Genomic DNA, 22,030 nt, shown 5'->3' with positions numbered 1-22,030 from the left:
TAGCGCAGCGCTCGGCGCTTTCCCCTGTGCGCCTGCGCGGTGGACGTGCGCTCGGAGCGATCGATCGGCCTGAATTCGTGCCTCCATTTTTTGGGGGAGAGAGCGGGAGATCGAGAGAGCCGGACTAGCGGGTACTGGGGGGCTGGGATNGCGTCCGCGTTCTCGCCCTGGCCCCCCTTCCAGTTCCGGGTGCAAACAGTTCTAGGTCCTGCTCTTCCTGACCTCGGGCCTCACCTGCAAACTGCGGGTGGTAGTCAGGCACTTACTAGCCCAGCGAGCGAACGTTCAGTGAGAGTGGAGAAGCGGGGCTCGTCCTTTTCTTTTTTAACCTGTGAACACCCCGTGATGCTCCTGGCATGAGTGCAGAGACGGGATAGAGAGCAGTGATTAAGTTCTGGGATCTGGTCTGGGCAGTCCTGGCGGCCACTTGACGAGTTACTCAGCCACGTTTTATTTTCAGTTTCCTAACTTCTTTGTGCCGGTTTCATCGTCTCTATCGTGCCCTAGTGGTGTCTGCACAAGCATAGATTTGTGTACATTTACTTCTACATGTGCTTAAATACTTTGATTGAAAATCATTCATTGAATGATTTCATTCGGTGAGCTAATGCTTGTAAAGTACTTAGCACTTAATAAATGTTAGCTGTTGTTATTAACACCCATCAGTGCAGCACAGGACTCAAGCTCTGGGGTCAAATACCCTGAGTAAAGATCCAAGCTGTGCCATTTACAAGCCCTGTGATCCCAGGTAAGTTAACCTCTCTGGGCCTCAGGTTGCCTATCTTATCTCTAACCAGGATTAGATGCTATTCAATGAGGTAATGCATATTAGTTGCTTATGTGATGGGTGTTCTATACCGCACTGAGCGTCTCATTTTAGCTAGTTTGTCATGAAACTTTTAAGGAGCACTGCAGGGACGCATTAGGAACAACACAGTCCCTGGAGTCCAACCCTCTGTATTCTAGTCCTGGTTTCTGCAGGCACAGTCCTGAGACTTGGGTCAGGTTGTTTTCCCTCCTCGTCTTTAACAAGATCACAGGGCTTCCCTGTGAGATAAAACATAATGAACACTCAGTGAACAGTTAACCGTTCTCATCAGTAGCTTCAGTTATTCTGAAAGAGTTAGAAAACATGGTTCCCCACGCCCCTCCTACAACACAGCCCTCCTTCCAGAATCAGTCCCTGTAAAGGACAGCAGTACTGGTGTTACCGCACACTCTGCTCCTTTCTGGTTTTCATCTCTCCCTCCCTGTCTCTCATCCCCTTATGCTCTGACTTCTGATTTCTTGTCTGCCTTCGACTTCTGTTCTTTATTGCTGTCCCCAGGCTCCTGTGCCCTTCAGATAGCTGTCCCGACATACATACACATACGAATATTGATTTTTGAAAGTCAAATTATTTAATGTCCACCAATTGGAGTTTTGGGGGGTTTTTTGCATAAACCAGAAACCGTCATCTACAGTTTTCATTTTACTTTCTAAGAGAGAGCTGAAAAACTCGTAAACCAATCCAAGTGCACAGTCCTTTAGATTTTTGCCCTTTTTTTTCCCCCGAAGTTTGTTTATTTTGAGAGAGGGAGAGCAGGAAGAGGCAGAGAGGAGGAGGGAGAGAGAATCCCAAGCGGGCTCCGCAGTGTCAGCATGGAGCCTGATGCAGGGCTGGAACCGAAACACCACGAGACCATGACCTGAGCTGAAATCAAGAGTGGGACACTTAACTGAGCCACCCAGGTGCCCTTTTCCATTTTTTATGGTTGTTTTGACCATATCCCATTTGCCAATATTTTACTAAGCAATTCATCTTTGAATCTTTCCAAAGCATTCAGCTTGATTTAGTTTTCATAGCTTAGTGGCTTCAGGGGCGCCTAGAGAGCTCAGTCAGTTAAGTGTCCGACTCTTGATCTCAGCTCAAGTCATGATCTCACAGTTGTGAAATTGTGCGCTGCATCACTCCTTGGGATTCTTTCTCCCTACCCCTCCCCTGCTGCACGCTCTCTGTCTCAAATAAATAAACTTATATATATATAAAGACCATATCTATTTTTTTTTAATGCTTTTTATTTATTTCTGAAGAGAGAGAGAGAGAGACAGTGTGAGCAGGGGAGGGTCAGAGAAAGAGGGAGACAGACTCGGAAACAGGCTCCAGGCTCTGAGCTAGCTGTCAGCACAGAGCCCGACACGGGGCTCAAACCCACGAACTGTGAGATCGTGACCTGAGCCAGATTCAGACACTTAACTGACAGAGCCACCCAGACATCCCATGAGACCATACCTGACATTAGTAAACATACAGCTTAACTGGTGGAAACAGTGTCTAGACATTCACCAATAGCCATCTTACCTGTTGCACAAAACAGTCCGTGTTTTCTTAAGAGAAGAAATACAAGATTCTGGGATGGCAGTATAGACTAAAAATGGCAGGTGGGCGGTATGACAGAGAAGAATAGTTGATGAAAAGAAGTTCTGTAAGTAGTTGCTAACATGATTTGCATAATGTCTGTGTGCCACTGTGCTCACTGCTCTGCATGTACCATCTTTTTTAACCTTTGCTAACTTGCCTAACAGCTGAGGAACCTGACCTCAGAGGCTCAAGGTTGCTGACCAAAGATCATGCAACTGGTAGAGCTGGGACGTAAGCCCCGCCGGTCTGCCCAGATCGCCGTGTTGCTTCTGTGATTTCTCATGCCTCTGCCCTTCACCATGCCTGTATTCTCACCTTGCAGCTGCCCAGGAAATTGCCTTCCTCTTCTCCAAGATGTACAGAACCAAAGTGGGCTTGAAGGACCGCCAGCAGCTGTACAAGCTGATCATTAGCCAGCTGCTCTACGATGGCTACATTAGCATCGCTAACGGCCTCATCAATGAAATCAAACCACAGTCTGTGTGTGCGCCCTCGGAGCAGCTCCTGCATCTCATCAAACTAGGTAGCTTGGGGATGCAAACTCATGGATTCCTTGACGGGCTTTCACATGTTTTCACAGGCAGAGTTTTTCAAGATGATTTTTGTCCAGTTTTAGTGCCTAGTATGTGTCAGGTACAGTGCAAGGTACTGAAAGAGTAAAGCAAACCCCAGATTCTGAAGATTTCAAACCGGTGCTAGCCTTAGGCTCTTGAGAAGAATTATCTGGAGCATTCTGTCATTGTATTATTGACTTCAGATTTCAGTTCAAATGTCATCTCAGGGTCCTTTCTGCTTTTTCTAAAATAACCCACTCTCTTCCCCACACCTTCCCAGTTACTCTAGAACAACAATCCCGTTTCCTTCATGGCAGAATCACTGTCTGAAATGTGCTTCACTGTTTCAGGCTGTTTCCCAAACAGTCTGCACCTCCCCAAAAACGGACAGCAGGCACAGGATCTTCGTCTTGTTCAGCAGTGTATCCTGGTTCCTGTCTGGGTCATAGGAAGCACTCTATAAAATAGAGAAGTCCCAGTATGTTTATACCGTTTGACTTAGCAATGCCAGTTTTTATGTAGGTTTTTTTTTTAAGTTTGTTTATTTTTGAGAGAGGGGGAGACCGTGTGAGTTGGGGAGAGGCAGAGAGAAACGGAGACACAAAATCTGAAGTAGACTCCAGTGTCTGAACTGTCAGCTCAGAGCCCGAGGAGAGGCTCGAACTTGGGAATGGTGAGATCATGAAGGCCGAAGTCAGACACTAAACCAACTGAACCACTCAGGTGCCCCCATGGTGTTTTGTTTTAATTAAATTTTTTTTTTCATGTTTATTTTTGAGAGACAGAGAGAGACAGAATGTGAGCAGGGGAGGGGCAGAGAGAGAGGGAGACAGAATCGGAAACAGGCTCCAGGCTCTGAGCTAGCTGTCAGCACAGAGCCCAACATGGGGCTGGAACTCACAGCAGTGAGATCATATCCTGAGCCAAAGTTGGGCACCCAACCGACTGAGCTACCCAGGCGCCCCTGGCAATGCCCGTTTTGAGAATTTGTTCTGAGGAAACAAACAAAAACAACTGAAATACCCACCAACAATAAGGAATTCGTTGTGAATGTTCTTATATCCATCAAATTGGGTCCAGCCACGTGATGCAGATAACTATTACACTGGCCAGATGTTTATTCTGTCTGACTAAATGAACAAGTAAGTTACAACATATCATATGGTGTGGTTCTATTTTTGTTTCAAGAATTGTAACACCTGTGCATGGAGAAAGGTCCAGAAGAATTCATTCCACCACGTTAACAGTAATTATCTCTGAGTAACCTAATCCAAGGTCATTTTTATTTTTGTGTTCATCTCTATTCCTAATTTTTCTTATATTAGTAAACATACTGTTTATATGGTATGTATAGTTCTTTTTAAATTTAAAATGCATTTTCTTGAAAAATTTGTATATTAACATTTTTTCAAGTATGTTTCACTAGTGTTAATGCTAACAATGTATCCTTCTTAATGAGCCCCAAAGCTGCTACTAACAGATCTCAGCACTAACAATATGAAAATCCAGAATGAGTAAAAATGGTCAACTTAACTATAAAACTGCTTTTTTGAATTTCTGTGGTTGTAGGTAAAGTGGAAGATTTTGGAAGCAAAACTTAGGGGGAGATGAAACGACCCTATTGGAGCCTGACCTTCCCCAGTCAGTGTTACATTGCCTGCAGTGTTGTCACTTATAAGCACCCAGGTGGATATACATGATTTTGTGAGGTGTCAAGTGTCATGCGGCTCCAAGACAGAGGAAGTTGACACTGGCAAACATCTTCCCCAGTTTGAATCCAGGATTTTGCCTTGACTTTTAAAATAACATTTTTTCATGCACTTAAATGTTTTTGATTCCTTCCAGGAATGGAAAACGATGATACGGCAGTTCAGTATGCAATTGGACGTTCAGATACAGTTGCCCCAGGCACGGGAATTGACCTGGAATTTGATGCAGACGTCCAGACCATGTCCCCGGAGGCTTCAGAGTACGAAACATGCTACGTCACATCCCACAAAGGACCCTGCCGTGTAGCTACCTACAGCAGAGATGGGCAGTTAATAGCTACTGGATCTGCTGATGCTTCCATAAAGATACTTGACACAGAAAGGATGTTGGCCAAGAGCGCCATGCCAATAGAGGTAAAACTCCCTGTCACGTAGTCCTGTCTGCCTTTTGTTGTTCATTGGGAGAGTGAGAGACTACTTTAGACCAGCTTTAGCTTAGCGTGATCGGGGACTTTGACTTGGATTTTATACTTGGAGCATCTGCTTTCTCGTCGGTCTAGGTCATGATGAATGAGACGGCACAGCAGAACATGGAAAACCACCCAGTGATCCGAACGCTTTATGACCACGTGGATGAAGTCACGTGTCTCGCTTTCCACCCGACAGAACAGATCCTGGCCTCTGGTTCAAGGGATTATACTCTTAAGTTATTTGATTATTCCAAACCATCTGCAAAAAGAGCCTTCAAATACATTCAGGTTAGGAATATTTAGAAAGGAGCTGTACATTTTTTTTCTAAAAACAAAGAGTTGGTGTTGTAGGACTATTCTTGTTTTTATTTATTTCTGATTTTTTTAATGTTTTTTATTTATTTCTGAGAGAGAGAGAGGCAGCGTGAGCAGGGGAGGGTCAGAGAGAGAGGGAGACACAGAGTTGGAAGCAGGCTCCAGGCTCTGAGCTGTCAGCACAGAGCTTGACGCGGGGCTCGAACCCATGAACCGTGAGATCATGACCTGAGCCGAAGTCGGATGCTTAGCCGACTGAACCACCCAGGGGCCCTTCTTCTTGTTTTTAAAGTAGTCTCAGGGATCATCTTCTAAAACGAAGCCAGCAGCAAGGACACACGCTGCAGGCGGCTCGGGAGTCAGAGCGCACTGGCACATGGTCCCCATGCAGTCAGGCACCCACTTTCTCTCGTCACAGTTTATGCAACAAGGGCTCAGAATCTGTATCACTCTTTCAAGGTTGCAGATCCCCATTTAAAGGCAAAACACAACCACTTCACCAAAGTGTCACTTAACAGGAATCAAAAAACTATTCGGTTGAAACTATCAGACGTTTACTGGAAAAGTGACATTCGGTACCCTGTTTTGAGTATGCAGTTCAGAAATATTAATGTGTTCGTAGTGGCTTCCACCTTTTAATAATTTAACTGAGTATTTTACTCAATAGTTGGAGCCGTAGGACAGGTTAAAGCTGCTGTTCACATGCACAAGTTGTGTTTATCTGCATTCGTTAACGTGTGAAAGTATCCTAGCTTGATGTTCCATTCTGAGTTCACCCGGTGTCCGTTTGCAGATCCTGAGGCTCACTTTCCGGGTTTTCCGATACCGTCACACCAGTAAATAGTTTTTAAAATCTCTGTTCAGTGATACTTTCACATGTTTTACAAAGTTCAGTGTTCCTTCTACCTTGTAACATCTGGTCATTGTTTTATGTATTCTTTCCATCAACCAGATATTTTCCACATTTCCTCTGCATCTAATCATTCACCAGTCACTTAATGTGTGTGTTCCGACAGGAAGCTGAAATGTTACGCTCCATCTCTTTTCATCCTTCCGGAGACTTTATACTTGTTGGGACTCAGCATCCTACCCTTCGGCTTTATGATATCAACACGTTTCAATGTTTTGTCTCTTGCAATCCTCAAGATCAACACACCGATGCTATATGCTCTGTTAATTACAATCCCAGTGCCAATATGTACGTAACCGGTAGCAAGGACGGCTGCATCAAGCTGTGGGATGGCGTCTCAAATCGATGCATCACAACTTTTGAGAAAGCGCATGACGGTGCTGAGGTTTGTTCGGCCATTTTCTCCAAAAATTCCAAATACATTCTCTCCAGTGGAAAAGACTCTGTAGCTAAACTTTGGGAGATATCAACAGGACGAACGCTGGTCAGATACACAGGTACGCGAAAAGTTGCTGTTACTTCACATTTCCGTAGCATTCTCTGGTTTCCAGAACTCTTAAATCCCCACAAGAGAGCCACGCAATGAATGTCTGCATTGAGCAAGGCAGATGCTCTCCCTCTTTTAGACAGGAAATCGAGGCTGAGAGATTAAGTAGTTTAGCCCAGGCTATCGTGGTAAGAGCTAGAATAGACCCTTGGTTTCTGAACTGTGCTTCTCAGTATGTTACAGCTTAAACTAGATGAGATCTCGTTCCAGCAACGTGTGAGAGTCTGGTGGTCCTTCCATAGACCAGGGGTCTGCCCTTTTCCCTCAGAAACATGAAAGCGGTCCAGAGAGAAGCCCGAGTCAGTGGCTCTCAGTAAGTGTATGCATTTGGGAAGGAAGGTGGAGAGGGAAGACCTGGGCCTGTCCATAAGAGAGCACGGGCAGCCCTGACAGTTCCTAGGTAGTGACTCTTCTCAAAATATCATCTAATTCTTCTTATCTCGGAGCAGCAGAGGCTGTTGTTGGGTAGAACACCTCCAGGAAACTTCAACTAGTTTCCTGTGTTGGGAGATGTTTGTGTCATACACTAAAATCACCATGTCCAGAACTTTGAAACTCTGCAGGAACGCAGTGCCATTGTAATCGCTCTCCTGGCTGTGACGGTAATCGCTTCTCCTTCTAGAGAAGATTGAAGAGGCAGAGACCTCTGAGCCACTAGGGTGCAGCGTAACCCACCTCACAGCCGCCTTCCGGTGACAGTTTGCGGCCTGCCTTCCATCTCTGGCTTCTGAGCCAGACCGTCCATACACCTAGCAGGTCTTTGGAGGAGACATTTTTGTCCTAATTCTTGGTGACTTTGTTGAAGCACTTTTGTAGGGAGCTAGCTAGAAAATTTGTCTCTGATTATTACTGTTAAAGGACTGTGTGCTTGTTGCAAAAAGAAGATCCAGCGCTGATCAGAGGAAAAGTGGGAGAGCCTGGTCTGTGTTCAGCAGTGACAGCCACTGTCTGGGTGTGGCGTGTGTGGAGGGCAGGCTAGACCCTCACAGGGCTTCTTACACTCCTTCTGTCCTGTGAGTGGCAGCGTGTTTTATGCTTGTACCCGGCTGCCAGGCTTGCTTTGGCCGAGAATTGGGATTTGATTTTAAAATGAGATTCTACTGAATTTATATGCAAATTCCCTCATTTTCTAATTCACAGCCTGAGACCCCATCATTTCAGCATGTTTAGGGTCTGTGTTTCCAGTTTTAATGTTGAGTTAGAATTCAGTGGGTTTTTGAAGTAAGGAAAGACAAGGAAAAGCTATCAAGCATCAGGAATTCCAGTGTTCCAGTGTGAAAATTCAGAATACTAAATAAAATGGTGAACTACGGACACAGGGTAGCTTGTATAGCAGGCGCATGTCTGATACTGGGCAGTGAGCTTAAGGAGCGATAGATGACCATCAGTTCTCTAAACCTAAGAAATGCCCATGGAAGTATCTTTTTGTGCTCCTCAGTTGGTAGGAGTTTAAAAGATGATATTCTTGTATTGAACAACAGTTGGGGAAATTACATATTTTGTTGTTAAGGGGTGTTGATTGGAAACTTTCTCAAGGGGAGGTTGGTGTCACGTATCACATTTTTCAGCATATGTATATATTTTGGACTCAGAAATTCAGCCTAAAAAGGTTGTTGGCAAGCACATCCGCGCACAAGAAAGACGTCCGTCCCACCGTTATCTAGGTAGGGGAGCGCTGCAGACGGCAGTGTGCACACTTGTCACGCATCCTTTTCACAGCGTGCGGCCTTTAGAAATAAATACAGCAACGTCTGGGAGCACATGCGCAGCTGACGTGCCCTGTACTTCAGGCTGGTCCTCGCAGCCATCTCGTGGGCTGCGTTGTCCCCCAGGAACAGAAGAGAAAGTTAAGGCTTAAAGGTGCTACGTAGTTTGCCTGTGTTCACGTCACTAGTAAGCATTGAACCCAGATCTGGCGCCAGCGCCTGTGGTTTTATCCATCAAACCGTATTCCGTGTTTATAGATCTCTCCTACCTACTGCTGAGTAAAAGGAGCAGGTGATGGGAGCTCTGACTTATATAAGTCACAGATGGCCTACAGGAAGGATAGTCATCAAAATACTGACTCCGGGTGTGGAATTGTCAGGAACTTTTTCTTTTTTACACTTTGTATGATACTTTAAGCATAAAATCTGGATTTTCATGGTCCTAAAAAAGCCGAGAGCTTCTTTTTGGAGGTGGATGTTCAAACGCCCCAGCAGCCTCTGTTCTAGGGATTCAATCCTGAGGAAACAGTGTGTCCTGTATGAAGAATGTGTCACAGCATCACTCACAGCCAGATACAAACTAAATGCCCAGCAGGAAAAGAAGTACTAAATAGCGATGGTGCTTCCAGACAGTGGTGTAGGCTGCAGCCGCTAAACACCAGGAAAAATGTACCTAACAAAAAGTTGGTTTAAACTGGGACAGAAAACACCTGTATAATGTGGTACCAATTTTCTATTTTATTATTATTTTTTTAGTGTTTTATTTATTTTTTAGAGAGCGAGAGAACACGGGCACGGGAGGGGCTGAGAGTGAGGGGGACACAGGGTCCGAGGCGGGCTGTGTGCCGAGAGCAGCGAACCCGATGTGGGGCTTGAACACCCGAACTGTGAGCGAAGTTGGACGCTCAACCAGCCAAGCCACCCAGGTGCCCCGGTATTTTTTTTTCCCTTTAAGATGTTCCCAGGCCTGGAGACATCAGAACGTCAACGGAGCCTGAGGTGGTAGGTCGGCGGCGATTTACTCCTGCATACTTCCCCGGAGTGTCCAAAGTTACACAATAAATGTGTATTATGCGGTCTTTACATCGAGAGGATAACGGACGCAAGCCCGCAGAGTGAGGGTCCGAAGTGCCGCCCCGGGGAGCCGCCCGCCACCTGCCCCCTAACCTCTCGTATCTGTGCAGGTGCTGGCCTGAGCGGGCGCCAGGTGCACCGGACGCAGGCCGTGTTCAACCACACCGAGGACTACGTGCTGCTGCCGGACGAGAGGACCATCAGCCTGTGCTGCTGGGACTCCCGCACCGCCGAGCGCCGGAACCTGCTGTCCCTGGGCCACAACAACATCGTGCGCTGCATCGTGCACTCGCCCACCAACCCCGGCTTCATGACGTGCAGCGACGACTTCCGAGCCCGGTTCTGGTACCGGCGATCGACCACGGACTAGCCCGCCTCCCGTCCCTGGGCTCCCTTCCTCGGGCCGTGCCCCTGCCCCCCGCCGGGTCCCGTCACCAGCTTCGGTAGTGAGTCACTGCGCCATCTGGCGGCCGTGCTGCCACCTGTCCGTCCTCGGATTTGTACAAAAGGATCTTTTTTTACCTTGATGTAGAATCATGGTGGGAAAAGTTGGAAGCGCAGATCTGTGCGGTTGCTCGCGTTCACTGATTATTCCAGTGTGATTCTCGTCGGTTTTGTAAATATGGGACTCGCCACTTCTCTGGACTCGTGATCATTTGAGGAAGGCTAGAGCGTTAAAGTGCTTTCTAGATCTCAAGTGGACCTGTCGTGAGGGATTTTCACCCGGCGGTCCTGCCCGCCCCTGTGCCTCCTCTGCACCCTCCTTGCGTATCTCCCTTCCGAACAGTTGAGGCAGGTGAGCAGGCCTGCGGCTCGGATCCAGAGCGCTGTGCCACCTTGAAACCAGTTTAGAGAATCCGCCAGCCCCAGCCTAAAATGATACCATTCTGACAATAAAGCTCAGATCTGCAACCTTAGTCTTCTACCTTTTTCACTTCAATAAAATTAATGGCCAGTTTTTCCTGGAGATTTCTAGGAGATGTATCTTTCATTGTACCTCCCACCTTCTTTCATTCCCGCAGTGCTTGTTTTCTGTAAAGGTCTCTGATAAGGTTCTTGCCAGTGGATGGAGCGCGTAATTGAAGATAAGCATAGTGAGCCCGCTGCTGCTCTTGGGCCATAGCTTATTTCACAAATGATTGACTTTGTTCTTACATAATTCTAAATCTTCTCAGTTCTCTTCAGCATGAATTGCTCACTACTCATCGTGGATGCACGTGGCAACTATGTTCTGGGAAGATTTTTGCAATTAGCCATCTGATCGGGGTTTTCTCTTTCTTGAAACTTTATAGAAAGTGACAGTATTTCTCTGGATTCAGCTCAGGCTAGGTCAGGGAACCCTAATGTCCCTCTGAAAGATTGACTTTGGTCTGTGTTTATCCCCAAATGCAAATACCTCACACTCTGGGTAAGAATACCTAGAAATATAACCTACGATCATTTGATAAAAATATTAACTAGATTAAAGTTAAAGCAATTGTTTCATGTTACCAGAACTTTCAAATCTTCTGAAGTTCATTGCCTGAAAGTTCCGTTAGTCATCCTCCATAAGGGTCATTTCAACTCTTTGGCCTGTGGACCCGTTGAAGCATTCTTCATGTGTTAGATCCATTTTCCTTCAGGTTTCCAAAGAGCTATGTTTTTTGGTCTATAGTGAGTTTAGACTTAATTTTGTTTGGCGTCCTGATTCTTCAGTGTTTGCACTCGGCCGTCTATGGGTGTGGCTTTTGGAGGAGAAACCTACTGAGTGGGAACAAGGATAAAGGTCCCATAAAGAAATTACCAACCAAAAGTCCTCACTTCTTTCTCTGGCTTTTGTTTTGCCTTCAGGGCACGGAAGCACAGCCGAGGCGAACAGTTCCGGTCCCTCTCCCTCTCCCCTAGCACGTGCGCCCGGAATGGCCACGTTGCATTCCTGATTTAAGTGCCACTGGGACTTTTTAACTGTTCATGAATTTAAATAATAATAATGCCTACTTTTTCCAGTTTCTGGAATAGTCTCAGCCACGGATCTGAAGTTTCGGGACTTCTGTCTACAAGATCAAGATACTTCTGTGTGTTTCCAAAACAGACACATTTTTGTCTTTTAAAAATCACACTAACATTCTGAACTGTTAAGAATGCCAGGAATTACATGGACTCGGCATCAGCATGTCATTAACTGCCCCACGTAACACCCTGGCTTTAACGGTGAATCATAGGAACGTAGAACTTCTATGTTATTTTTTAAAGATATGTAATTTCTAAAATAAACTTTTTGTATATAATGATAATTTAAAACTAGTTCTTTTTTTTTTTTTTGGACCTTGCTTTGAATGTTTACATATTTGAACGTGTGTTTTCAAACAGCAGTCAGTCGTGACTTTGGACTGGAACCTTTCATGCTGTTCTTTTAGTGTTTCATTCTAGAAGTCGGATTTTTAGAGCAGATCCCCTTTAGCTTTGTATCTCTTCTGCTCTACGAATCTAAAAACTAAAAAATTTAAAGTATAACTCCATTTCTTTTGATGATTCTGAGACACCAGTCTTTTGCCTTAAACTTTGGTTTCCCCTCAGAAGGGCAGTGATGTGGGGAAGTGGAGGCAGTCTCAGCTCTGTGACCGACCAGTTAGTTAAGCAAGTCATTTCCATGCTCAAGTGCTTCATCAAAATGGTCCCTAGCGTGCACTCAACCAATGAAGTGCTTTTTTTTTTTTTTTCTTGTAAACACAGCACGATAGAAACAGATTTGGGGGAAGAGGAAGGCATTTACTTTTGAGGGACTTCTGCTTCTGAAGATAACAGTGGACCAGATACTCAGAGCCCTTTCAGTATGCACCCACATAGACTTTATTTTTAATCTCTAAATAGATGGCTGAGCCAGCAAGAAGTCCTCAGGCAATTCCTGGGAGGCAAAAACAAGCAGAAAGCACAGATCTAGACGATCAGGACCGGTGGGGCATCCAGTTGAACCAAGGACTTCTGTCGCTCCTCTGGAGCCTAATGATTTCTGAGCTCTGGCCACACGGTGGGAGCTTTGGTAAGATCTAAAAAGAAAGCCCAGAACCCAAAAGGTACCCCCCTCCCCAACCCGAAAGGGTGAACTTCCCAAAAGCCCTGCCTCCGGGGAAGAGGACACCTGCCTGCCCCGGCCCTGGCTCAGGTTTGTGGGAAGGGTCTTCCGAGAATCCCGTCTACAGGCTCTCTGACCAAGTAAGGTGGGAACAACTCTCAGCACCTATGTGGCTTGGAGAAAACCAAACTGAGAATTTAAAGCAGCTCCCATTGACGGTGGCCAAGAACACCCGAGAGAAGCCAGCAAAATTAAGGAAGAACAGTTCTTTCCCCCAGGCCTCCGTTCTCACAGATACAGCCCTACGAATCATGGGCTCATAATCGAGTATCTGAGGAAACAACCACCGTGAGGAGAAGCCGTAGAAACTAGAAACGAGTCACTTGGAGACTTGGAATCCTCAGATGCACAATATGTGAGTGTGTCCGACAGGATCTCAAATGGGACCGAAGACTGAGAGACTTTAGGAAGTGACCAAGTGGATTTAAGCAACAAAACCTTTTGGGAAACGGTCCTTTCTGTAGCTTTCATTCCTCATGCTTTTGGCCTTTCCCTGGAGCTTTTCTCCTTCGTCTTCCGACTGCCTCGGTGGGCGTTCTAGTCTGTAAAGCCTCTCCCACTCGCCATTCGGAGAGTTTACTCTTCGCATTCTGGCTGCTCACCCCACGATGACACCTTGGCGTGGGGCACCATTTTCTGCCCTGGGTTTTCTGCTCCCTTTAACACCCGGCCCTCACCCAGCGGTCCCCTCGACACCCAAAACATTTCCTTTGCATCCTGTGTCTCAAGTCTTGTACTGATTCCTTTTCCCTCTCAACCTTGGGATCGAAATTCAGGCTATGAAACTGAGTCGTCATTGACCATTATTGAAGCTGTAGAATCCCAGTCTTCCCTATTCTATCTATGCATTAGGGAATTTAGCTGAATTTGTTGACAACTGATGAAATTCTACTTTGACCAAAAGAGCTGTACTAGAGTTATCTTCATGAGGTTACAACCTACCAGATTATCGGATAATTTTAAAGCCGCGCAGTCTGACATTTCCTGCCAAGCCTTTAATGCTCTGCACATTGTTCCCCTGGTGCCCAGCTGCACTTTAAAAGGTCAGGTATTGGGGCTCCTGGGTGGCTCAGCTGGCTAAGCATCAGACTCTTGATTTGGGCTCAAGTCATGATCTCATGGTTCACGGGATCCTGTCAGCCTCCACGGTGACCGTGCAGAGCCTGCTTGGGACTCTCCCTCTCCCTCTCTGTCCCTCCCCCACCCTCAAAATAGATAAACATTAAAAAAAAAAAAGTATTGAGTGCCTAGCCTTCAAAGACTGCCCTCAGGAAGCTTCATAGCTTAAAGTCCATGTGAAAACAGTAAGACATACCAAACGACAGTCCGTGTACAAAAGCAGTCTTTAGGAGTGAAGTGATCTTTATTAGGAGCTTTTGGTGTGAAGTGATCAGATGCCCTACATTTTGAAGAGAAAATTCATCCAAAATGCTGTGCTCAGTAGCATTCATCAAGGAGCAAAATTACCACATTAGAGTCTCTCCACCTGGGTTCCCTTGAACTCTAGCTGTTTCAACTTTCAGTCACTGGGATATTATGAAAGCCACCCAATTTCCTGGAATAGTGAAATCTTGCAATGTTTGTGCACAGAAGGACACATTTGCTTTAAGAAGTAAATACAAACGTCTAAGGGCTTTCATTCAGAAAAATGACAGGACCAAATACCAAACTGAGAAGCCAAGCCCCTCATTCACAAAACACCACACTATGTGCCCAGGCAGGAGTGAGCCTGTTTCACTACAGGATCAGACCTACGGCTTTTGTGTCTTCATTGTTTTTGGGGGTTTTGGGGTTTTGTTTTTGTCTTTTTGTTTTTGTTTTGAGAAAGAGAGAGCGGTGAGGAGGAAGAGAGAGAATCTTAAGCTCCACACCCAGTGTGGAGCCCAACATGGGGCTCAATCCCGTGACCGTGAGATCATGACCTAAGCCAAAACCAAGAATCAGACACTCAACCTACTGAGCCACCCAGGTACCCCTACATTCTGGGGTTTTTTTAACTTTAGGTTGCCCCCCCACCCCCCCACCCCCCGCCAAAAAGAGGAGGAGGAGGCGCGCAAGTCAGCATTCCAATCTGGGCTGAACCCAGGTCAGCCCTTCAGTGTGGGGAAGAATCACGGTCGGAAGTTTGCCAAGGTGGTGGGAACAGTCCAAACTGGACCAGGTGTGAAGTCTACCTTTTTTCTAAGTGACCTGAGTCCAGAGTCTGCCTCAGTCACATCACCACATGGCCTTGAGCAAGTCTGCCCATCCTTTCTTTTTTGCTTTTTTTTTTTTCCCCAGATATATGCGAGAGTCAATCACCCAGGAAAACAGTGGTTGCCGGGGGCCAGGGGAATGAGGAGTGACCAACGGGTACAGGTTTTCTTTCTAGAGTGATGAAATATTCTCCAGTTAGATAATGGTGATGGTTACACAACTCTGAAGATACTAAAACACACTGAAGTGTACTCTTTAGAAGGATTCATTTTGTGGTATGTGACTTGTACCTTAATAAAGCTTTTATTTTTTTAATTCAATGTCCATAGCACAGTACAATGAATTTCCATGNGGGTCAGAGAGAGAGGGAGTCACAGACTGAAACAGGCTCCAGGCTCTGAGCTGGCAGTCAGTACAGAGCCCGACGCGGGGCCCGAACCCACGAACTGCGAGATCATGACCTAAGCGAAAGTCGGACGCTTAACCGACTAAGCCACCCAGGCGCCCCTACTCCTAGCTAATCTTATTTTATCTATACCTCTATCCACTTTCCCCTCTCTTGAATTCTTTTGAAGTAAATCTCAGATTTTTATCTGTAAATATTTCAGTATATATCTCTGAAGGATAAGGACTTAAAAATTTTTTATAACATTTTTTTATTTTTGAGAGAGACAGAGCATGAGCAGTGGAGGGGCAGAGAGAGAGGAAGACACAGAATCCGAAGCAGGCTCCAGGCTCTGAGCTGTCAGCACAGAGCCCAACACGGGGCTCGAACTCATGAACCGCAAGATCATGACCTGAGCCGAAGTCAGACGCTTAAACCGACTGAGCCGCACAGGCGCCCCTAGGACTTTTTAAAACAGAATCATAAGATAATAACATCTAGGTATACATAGAAGCATCAAATTTCGGTTAATAGATTCCCACCCTGGAAACATGAACCTCAGCCTTAGCTCAGTAGTGCCTCCATCTTCTTCATCTGCTATTTTGTAGACGCCTTTGGCTTACAGATATGACTGGCTGTATGCATCGCAAGAGTACTGCATTAATGACTTATTTGTCTTACCTATAAAGACAGCATAAAATCCTTCTGCTAGTCCAGGCTGGCTGTCATTCATAACTTCAGCCCTTATGACTCATTACTCTTTCCTCTGAATCTTGCTTTCCTTAAATGGAACTTGCTAATTCCATCTCTCTTTCTTTCTCTCTCTCTCTCTCTCTCTCTCATATTCATGCTGTTACAACTGGGAAAAAACTTTGCCTCTATAGTGATCTGCCTCCAGCTCTCACATCTTGCCTTCCTCATGAAGATTTCCCTAAATCACTCCCCATTCTCCCATCTCTGCCTTCCCCTCTAGGGATCTCCACTTTGAACTTGGCGCTAAGTCAGTTCGTCTCCATTCCGTGGGGCAAATGTTCCCTCCCTGTTATCTGCTCCCGTCAGCAACACGTCAATTACTCAGCCCCAGAAGCTAACTTCCAACAATGACAACAATTTAAAATATGGATTGTCTCGGCCAGAAATCAGTCAGCCTGCCATTTCCAGGAGTAAACCCCTTCCTGGTGCTCAGACTTGTGAGGACTGGCTACACAGCAGTGGATGCCCCACAGACCAGACAGTGAGCGCTGCACTTGCTGCCTTTGCTGCCTTCCTGCGATGGGAGAGCCCACCGAGGCAGGCTCGGAAGAATGGGGACCAGTCTGTTTCAACGAAATAACAGTGTGAATGTGCTCCGCAAGGAGTCTGCCTTCCCGTGCATCTTCTCTCAACGCTGAGGACACTGAACTGCACGAACTAGTGCCATAGCTTCAAGTTCACACAGGGGGTGGATGAGATTTAAGAGAGAATATGATTGTACTGAGAGGTGCCCAGCACAGCCCTGGTACAGAGTCAGCACTCAGAAGATGTTCGCTGTGGAGTGTGGTGAGCAAAGACCAGGAGGTGGGTACGGGGTGAGAGCGCGGAGCAGTGTGCCTCCGAGGAAGGAGGAGTTGGGACTGGGTCCTTTAAGGCATTCTCCTTCACTTGTTTTCCCCCGGCTGCTTGCAGGACAAGTTGAGGAAGCAGGAAGAAAGAAACACTGACCATGGTCACAAATTTAACCCAGTGGCCTCTAATCAGAAAAATGAGCTTGGTGTGTCGGGTGGAAGTTGTTCACAGTGTTTGTGGGACGAGAATGCAGAGCGCTCGCACACTGAGCTTTGAAAGCAGGAACTTCGCCCTATAAAGCAGAAGAGTGGTTTTTTTTTTCTTCGTTTGTGGTTTTGCATAGCAAATGTGTGACAATCATCTCTACTTATAGACCAACTGAGATGCCAGGCATCGAAGAGTGAGTGTGGCCTGGATTTCTGTCCCCTCTCCATCAGCCCTTTCATTTTACTCTTATCGTGCTTTCCAGAAACTTTGCCTGCTGGGAGAATCGTTGTGACAATTTCCCGTGTTGTCAGATAGCTCCACAGAATTCAGTTTCTGAGAACCAGCCAGAGGCATGCAGTGACATTGCATAATCCCTCCTCTGAAGCCGGAGATATTAGCCGGAGAGCTCACGGGAGCTGTTTCACACCAGCATGAAAGGAGCAGAGATCATGGATGGAGCGCCCAGGGTGAGTGATGGGGGCTCTTTGGATGGGCGGTTCACAAAGCAACCCGTTATGGTTAAAGACAATAACCGACTTTACTTCCAAGTTTCTAATGAAGTCGAAGGGTGAATACCAGTAACATGTAAGTTTGAGATGGAACAGTTTAATAGAAGTCTCCGTGTGGAAAAGCTGTGTGCTCTAAAGCCCCTGACCAGTTGGATTCAGAGATGGATGAAAATGACTTCCTCGCAGAAAGCAGTTTGTGGGGCTGATAACACAATCCATCCCTTTGGGTCCACTCACCTTCTTGCCAACTTCACAAGCAAGAAGCGAGTCTCGGCCTCCGAGCTCACCCTGACCTCTCCTCTCTCTGGAGCCTCAGATGCTTAGTGTCACGCCCAGGTTGATTCTGTGCTCCTTCCCCAGAGCAGAGTCCAGATCTGGCCCTTAGCCTCCCATGCTCCTACAGGGGGCATTCTGCGTGCTGTTTCCCGGTAATTTTGTACTGATCCGTGTGAGTGAGGCTCAGGTCTGTGGCATGAATCAAAAAAGTTTCGCTATCTAGAAAGTTGTCATGGCTGCTTAAAAAGAAAATCAGCTCAGACAGAAAGAAACTAAAGCTCAGGATTATCTTGCTAGACCTTTTCTGAACCTTAAGTTGTACAGGAAAGAAAATGAAAGTTACTAAATGGGAAACTTGTTTATATGAAGTAAATATATGCTATTGATTGTTAAAGTAATAATAATGGATGTCACTAGTGGAATTTACCGCCGAGTAGCCTGTGACGCCTCTTTTATGTCTTGTGTATAAATATCTAAGCTACGCTAGAATTTTGTACCCACACTGTTTCTTTGAAAAATGTTTAAANACACACACACACACACACACACACACACACACACACTTTGTTGTTGCTGTTGTTAAACCACCTGAAAACAAACTGTAAGCATAATGAGCCTTCACCCCTAAAAACAGCAACATGTGTCTCCTAAAAACAAGGACATTCTTCCACACAACCCCAATGTGATCCCACACAAGAAAATTTAACGTCGACTTAATAATGTCCTTCTAAACACTCAGTCCGCATAAAGGCAGTAAGTACTAGGGCAGGAACTCACGTCTTCAACTCCTAGTCTAGAGGCCGCCTCAGCTCAGGGTTTCTCGGGTCCCCCTACAGAACGGTCAATGCCCTACAGAATGGTCAATGCCCATGTCAGATACGACACTTTTTAAAAGGCTTTATGCAAATAGGAGCAGTAACTGAACCATTGTCGAGCTTCTTGCCTTTTACAATTAACAATACATACCAGAGTTCCGTGTATGTGAGCACAATTGATCTCCTTGATTATCGCTAATTGCTGTTTTATTAAATGGTCGCACACTGCTGTCAGGGGTCATCCTCTGTAAGTGGTTCTCAGCTTTGGCGCATTTCACTTTGAGGCACCTTCATGTTCAACCAAGGGCACCCCGGAGCCCCTCTCATACCTTGAAGGTGGGCTGAGGACAGCGGGTGGCGACCACCGATTGCCCTGTCACGCTGTCCCGTCCGTGGCGCTGTTGCTTTTTGTCACCCGACAGTTTCATGTCGGTAGAGCATTCACCTTTGTGTAGTTGTGTGCTTTTCATTGGGTTTTCCCTGACATCTTATAAAACCAAGAGAAAATGGAAAAATAAACATGATGATGTTAGTGACAGGACACGCTGGGCTCCCGCGGGGCGGTTGCAACAGACATTGAAGCCGTCACATGTGGCCAAGTAGCCAGGCTAACACCTCATTTGTTGGCTTACTGGACTGTAGCTGATTGATTCCACGTCCAACTCCATTCAAGAAAGTCAAGTCTAAAAGACCAGGTGTATAAGTGATTTTATTATATGTAAACCTTTGTTTCGGATTTTGGGTAGTTTGAAAAAGTGCCTTGTTTAGGAAAATGGAGTCTGCGTGTACTTTAGTGATGCAATCCCATTTGTTACAAAATGCGTTGACTTCTGAATATGCATGTGTGTGTGCCCACGTGTGCACACAAATGCACACCATTAGAAGTGATGTTGAAATTAGCATCTTTGTCTCACTCGGGGTAAATGTCTAGGAACTGAAGGAGGATTAGAGTCAGAGAAGCATGGTATTTGTTTTCCTTCACTTTCCAAGAATGTCTGAAATCTGATTCTATTTCGTTATTTTTAAATTTTTTTTATAGTTTATAATGTTTATTTTTAAGAGAGAGAGAGCTTGCGCATGCACCCGCGCAAGTGGGGGAGGGGCAGAGAGGGGGTCAGAGGGTCCCAGGTGGGCTCTGCACTGACAGCAGAGAGCCTGATGCGGGGCTCCAGCTCACAAACCTCAAGAGCATGACCTGAGCCAAAGTCAGATGCTTAACCAACTGAGCCCCCCTGAAATTCTATTTTAAACCTACTTTCTCAAAGTATTTTCTGTACAACCTATACTTTCTCTTTTGTAAATACGGCTGTATGCTCACTTGCTTTTCTGAGGGAGTTTTCAAACAAGTGTCTTTCCCCTCGTTACTGAAGAGAATTTATCAAAATAATATTTATGTTTTAAGCATATTTACATATTCTCAGCTATTGTTAACAGTCCGGATTCAGTCTCAGTTAAAGAGCAAATGTCCTTTAGCCATCGTGCATCCCAGTTCTGGGGGGAGTGGTCCTAGAGCCCTTCCAGGGGGGGGGTCACAGTAAAGACTTAGAGGTAGAATCATCACGGACAGACCCAACGGCGATCGATGCGTCTGCTGGCGCAGCCTCCGCGGACTTCAGGGCTCCTGGGCAAGAGCGCTCAGGACCTCAGGGCCTTGTTTGTGGGCGGGAAGAAATCGCAGGCTCTCTTCGTGCCTTTAGCACCTCTGGGAGCAAGACATCTTAATTCAGTCCTTGTGGAAGAAGGACAAGTGGGATCATGTGCAGAGAACTCACCAAGGCCACAGGTGTGCCTGACCCCCTCCCCACAGCCCCCACCACACTGCCTGCCCCTTCCCCCACCTTGGGACGTTCATCTAGGGGTCCTGTGGGTCCTCCCCACCAGCATCTTCCACACCCTCTCGCTCACTCGCTTGCATGCTTGCCTCTCTGGACCGCCCACTCAAGTCACCTCCCACACCCTCCCTGGTCTTTCTCATTCTCCGTCTCGTCTTCATTTATCAACTTCATTTATCAACGGCTGAAATCATCTTTCTCAATTGTCCCCTTTATCATCACGTGTCTTCCCCTCTGGAGAGTCAGCCCCACCAGGGACAGAGCTGGCCTTTCTCATTCAGTGCTGCGTCTCTGGGGCTACGGCAGCGCCTGCACTTAGTAGGTGCTCAGCAAACACTTGGAGTGTGTGTGAATGAATGGGAGGTTACAGAGAGTGCAGACGGAGCTCTTGCAACATCACCCCGCCCTGCCACAAGGTCAGGCACGGCACTTCCTAGTTGTCACAGCACTGGGAACCGAGGCTGCCCCTGACTCTAAGCTCCCTAACCCCTACCTGGCCCCAACCTGAGCCACGCAGCCTAGATTCTTGAGAACCAACTCCCTTCCTGCTCCCATGGTCAGATGTTCCCTTATATCTGAACCTTTGCAGTTGAGGTCAAGGTCACAAGGACCTGTGGCCTCCCTCTAACCTTGCCCAGCAGCTCCATCCCTTCACCTGCCTCACAAGACAAAAGAGCCCAGACACAACAGCCAGCTGGAAAACACAATTCACTGCCCATTGTTTAGCCGTCCTTCCAGCACGTAGCTATTGGGCCCTGCGGTTCAGATGATCAACACATCGCTGATATTTTAGTGCAGTCAGGAAGTCGGTAAATGCGTAAGTGGACACAATGATTTCAGGTGGTGATAACCGCCATGAAGAAAATAAAACAAGGTGATCTGATAGAGGTGATGGACAGAAAGGGCCTCTCTGGAGACCTGAATGAAGACAGAAGCAGTCAGGGCAGAGGAAATAGCAAATGCAAAAGCCCTGTGGTGGGAATTAATTCAGCATGTGGAGTAGCCATAAGAAGGCCAGTGTCGTTGGAGCACAGGGACCGAGAGAGAGAGTGAGCAGAAATGAGAGTGGAGGGGTAAGCGGGACTCTGTTCCCATAGGACTTTGTCAGTCCCGGAAGAACGCCGAAGTGCATTCTAACTGCAAAGGAAGCCACTGACCTATTTAAAGCAGGGGATGACATGGTCTGGCTTATGTTTTAAGAGATCACTCAGCTGCTACAACAGAGGGTCTGTGGGCAAGGAGCAGAAGCAGGGCAATGTCAGGAGACCTGGGCGCGCGGCCTCTCTTTCCGTGTTAGATGCTGCCATGCTGTTCTCAATGGACACGGGCGAGCATTGCTTGCCCCTCTTTTCAAAAAGGAAAAGAAAAAAGAAACTTTTGACATTTGAGACTGTCAGGAGATGTGAACAGAAAGAATAGTAAATAAAGGTGTAAATGGTTTTGTTGAACTACGTGCGCTATACACCT

General features: G+C 46.4%; 2 protein-coding genes across 5 annotated transcripts in view; both read left to right on the top strand.

Moving 5' to 3' along the window:
* The window catches only part of CSTF1 (cleavage stimulation factor subunit 1), a 10,862-nt gene extending 259 nt beyond the window's left edge, over positions 1-10,603 (top strand). The window contains exons 1-6 of one of the 2 annotated variants that reach the window (XM_077778371.1): positions 48-131; positions 2,724-2,924; positions 4,801-5,078; positions 5,225-5,422; positions 6,466-6,856; positions 9,797-10,603. In XM_077778371.1, coding sequence (XP_077634497.1) covers positions 2,756-2,924; positions 4,801-5,078; positions 5,225-5,422; positions 6,466-6,856; positions 9,797-10,056 — 1,296 coding nt within the window. In that variant the 5' untranslated portion in view covers positions 48-131; positions 2,724-2,755 and the 3' untranslated portion in view covers positions 10,057-10,603. Of the gene's footprint in view, positions 1-47; positions 132-2,723; positions 2,925-4,800; positions 5,079-5,224; positions 5,423-6,465; positions 6,857-9,796 lie in introns of those variants that run through there. The other variant, XM_077778372.1, reaches the window with a different exon arrangement.
* Positions 10,604-16,532: 5,929 nt separating this feature from the next.
* The window catches only part of CASS4 (Cas scaffold protein family member 4), a 33,847-nt gene continuing 28,349 nt past the window's right edge, over positions 16,533-22,030 (top strand). Inside the window, exons 1-2 of one of the 3 annotated variants that reach the window (XM_077778289.1) lie at positions 16,533-16,936; positions 17,394-17,598. In XM_077778289.1, coding sequence (XP_077634415.1) covers positions 17,563-17,598 — 36 coding nt within the window. In that variant the 5' untranslated portion in view covers positions 16,533-16,936; positions 17,394-17,562. The remainder of the gene's footprint in view (positions 16,937-17,393; positions 17,599-22,030) is intronic. The other 2 variants (XM_077778288.1, XM_077778287.1) reach the window with 2 other exon arrangements.

Source organism: Crocuta crocuta, unplaced genomic scaffold (assembly GCF_008692635.1).
Source record: "Crocuta crocuta isolate KB4526 unplaced genomic scaffold, BGI_CrCroc_1.0 scaffold27, whole genome shotgun sequence".
In the NCBI taxonomy this organism is placed as follows: domain Eukaryota; kingdom Metazoa; phylum Chordata; class Mammalia; order Carnivora; family Hyaenidae; genus Crocuta; species Crocuta crocuta.
This window is presented reverse-complemented; position numbering and strand designations above follow the sequence as displayed.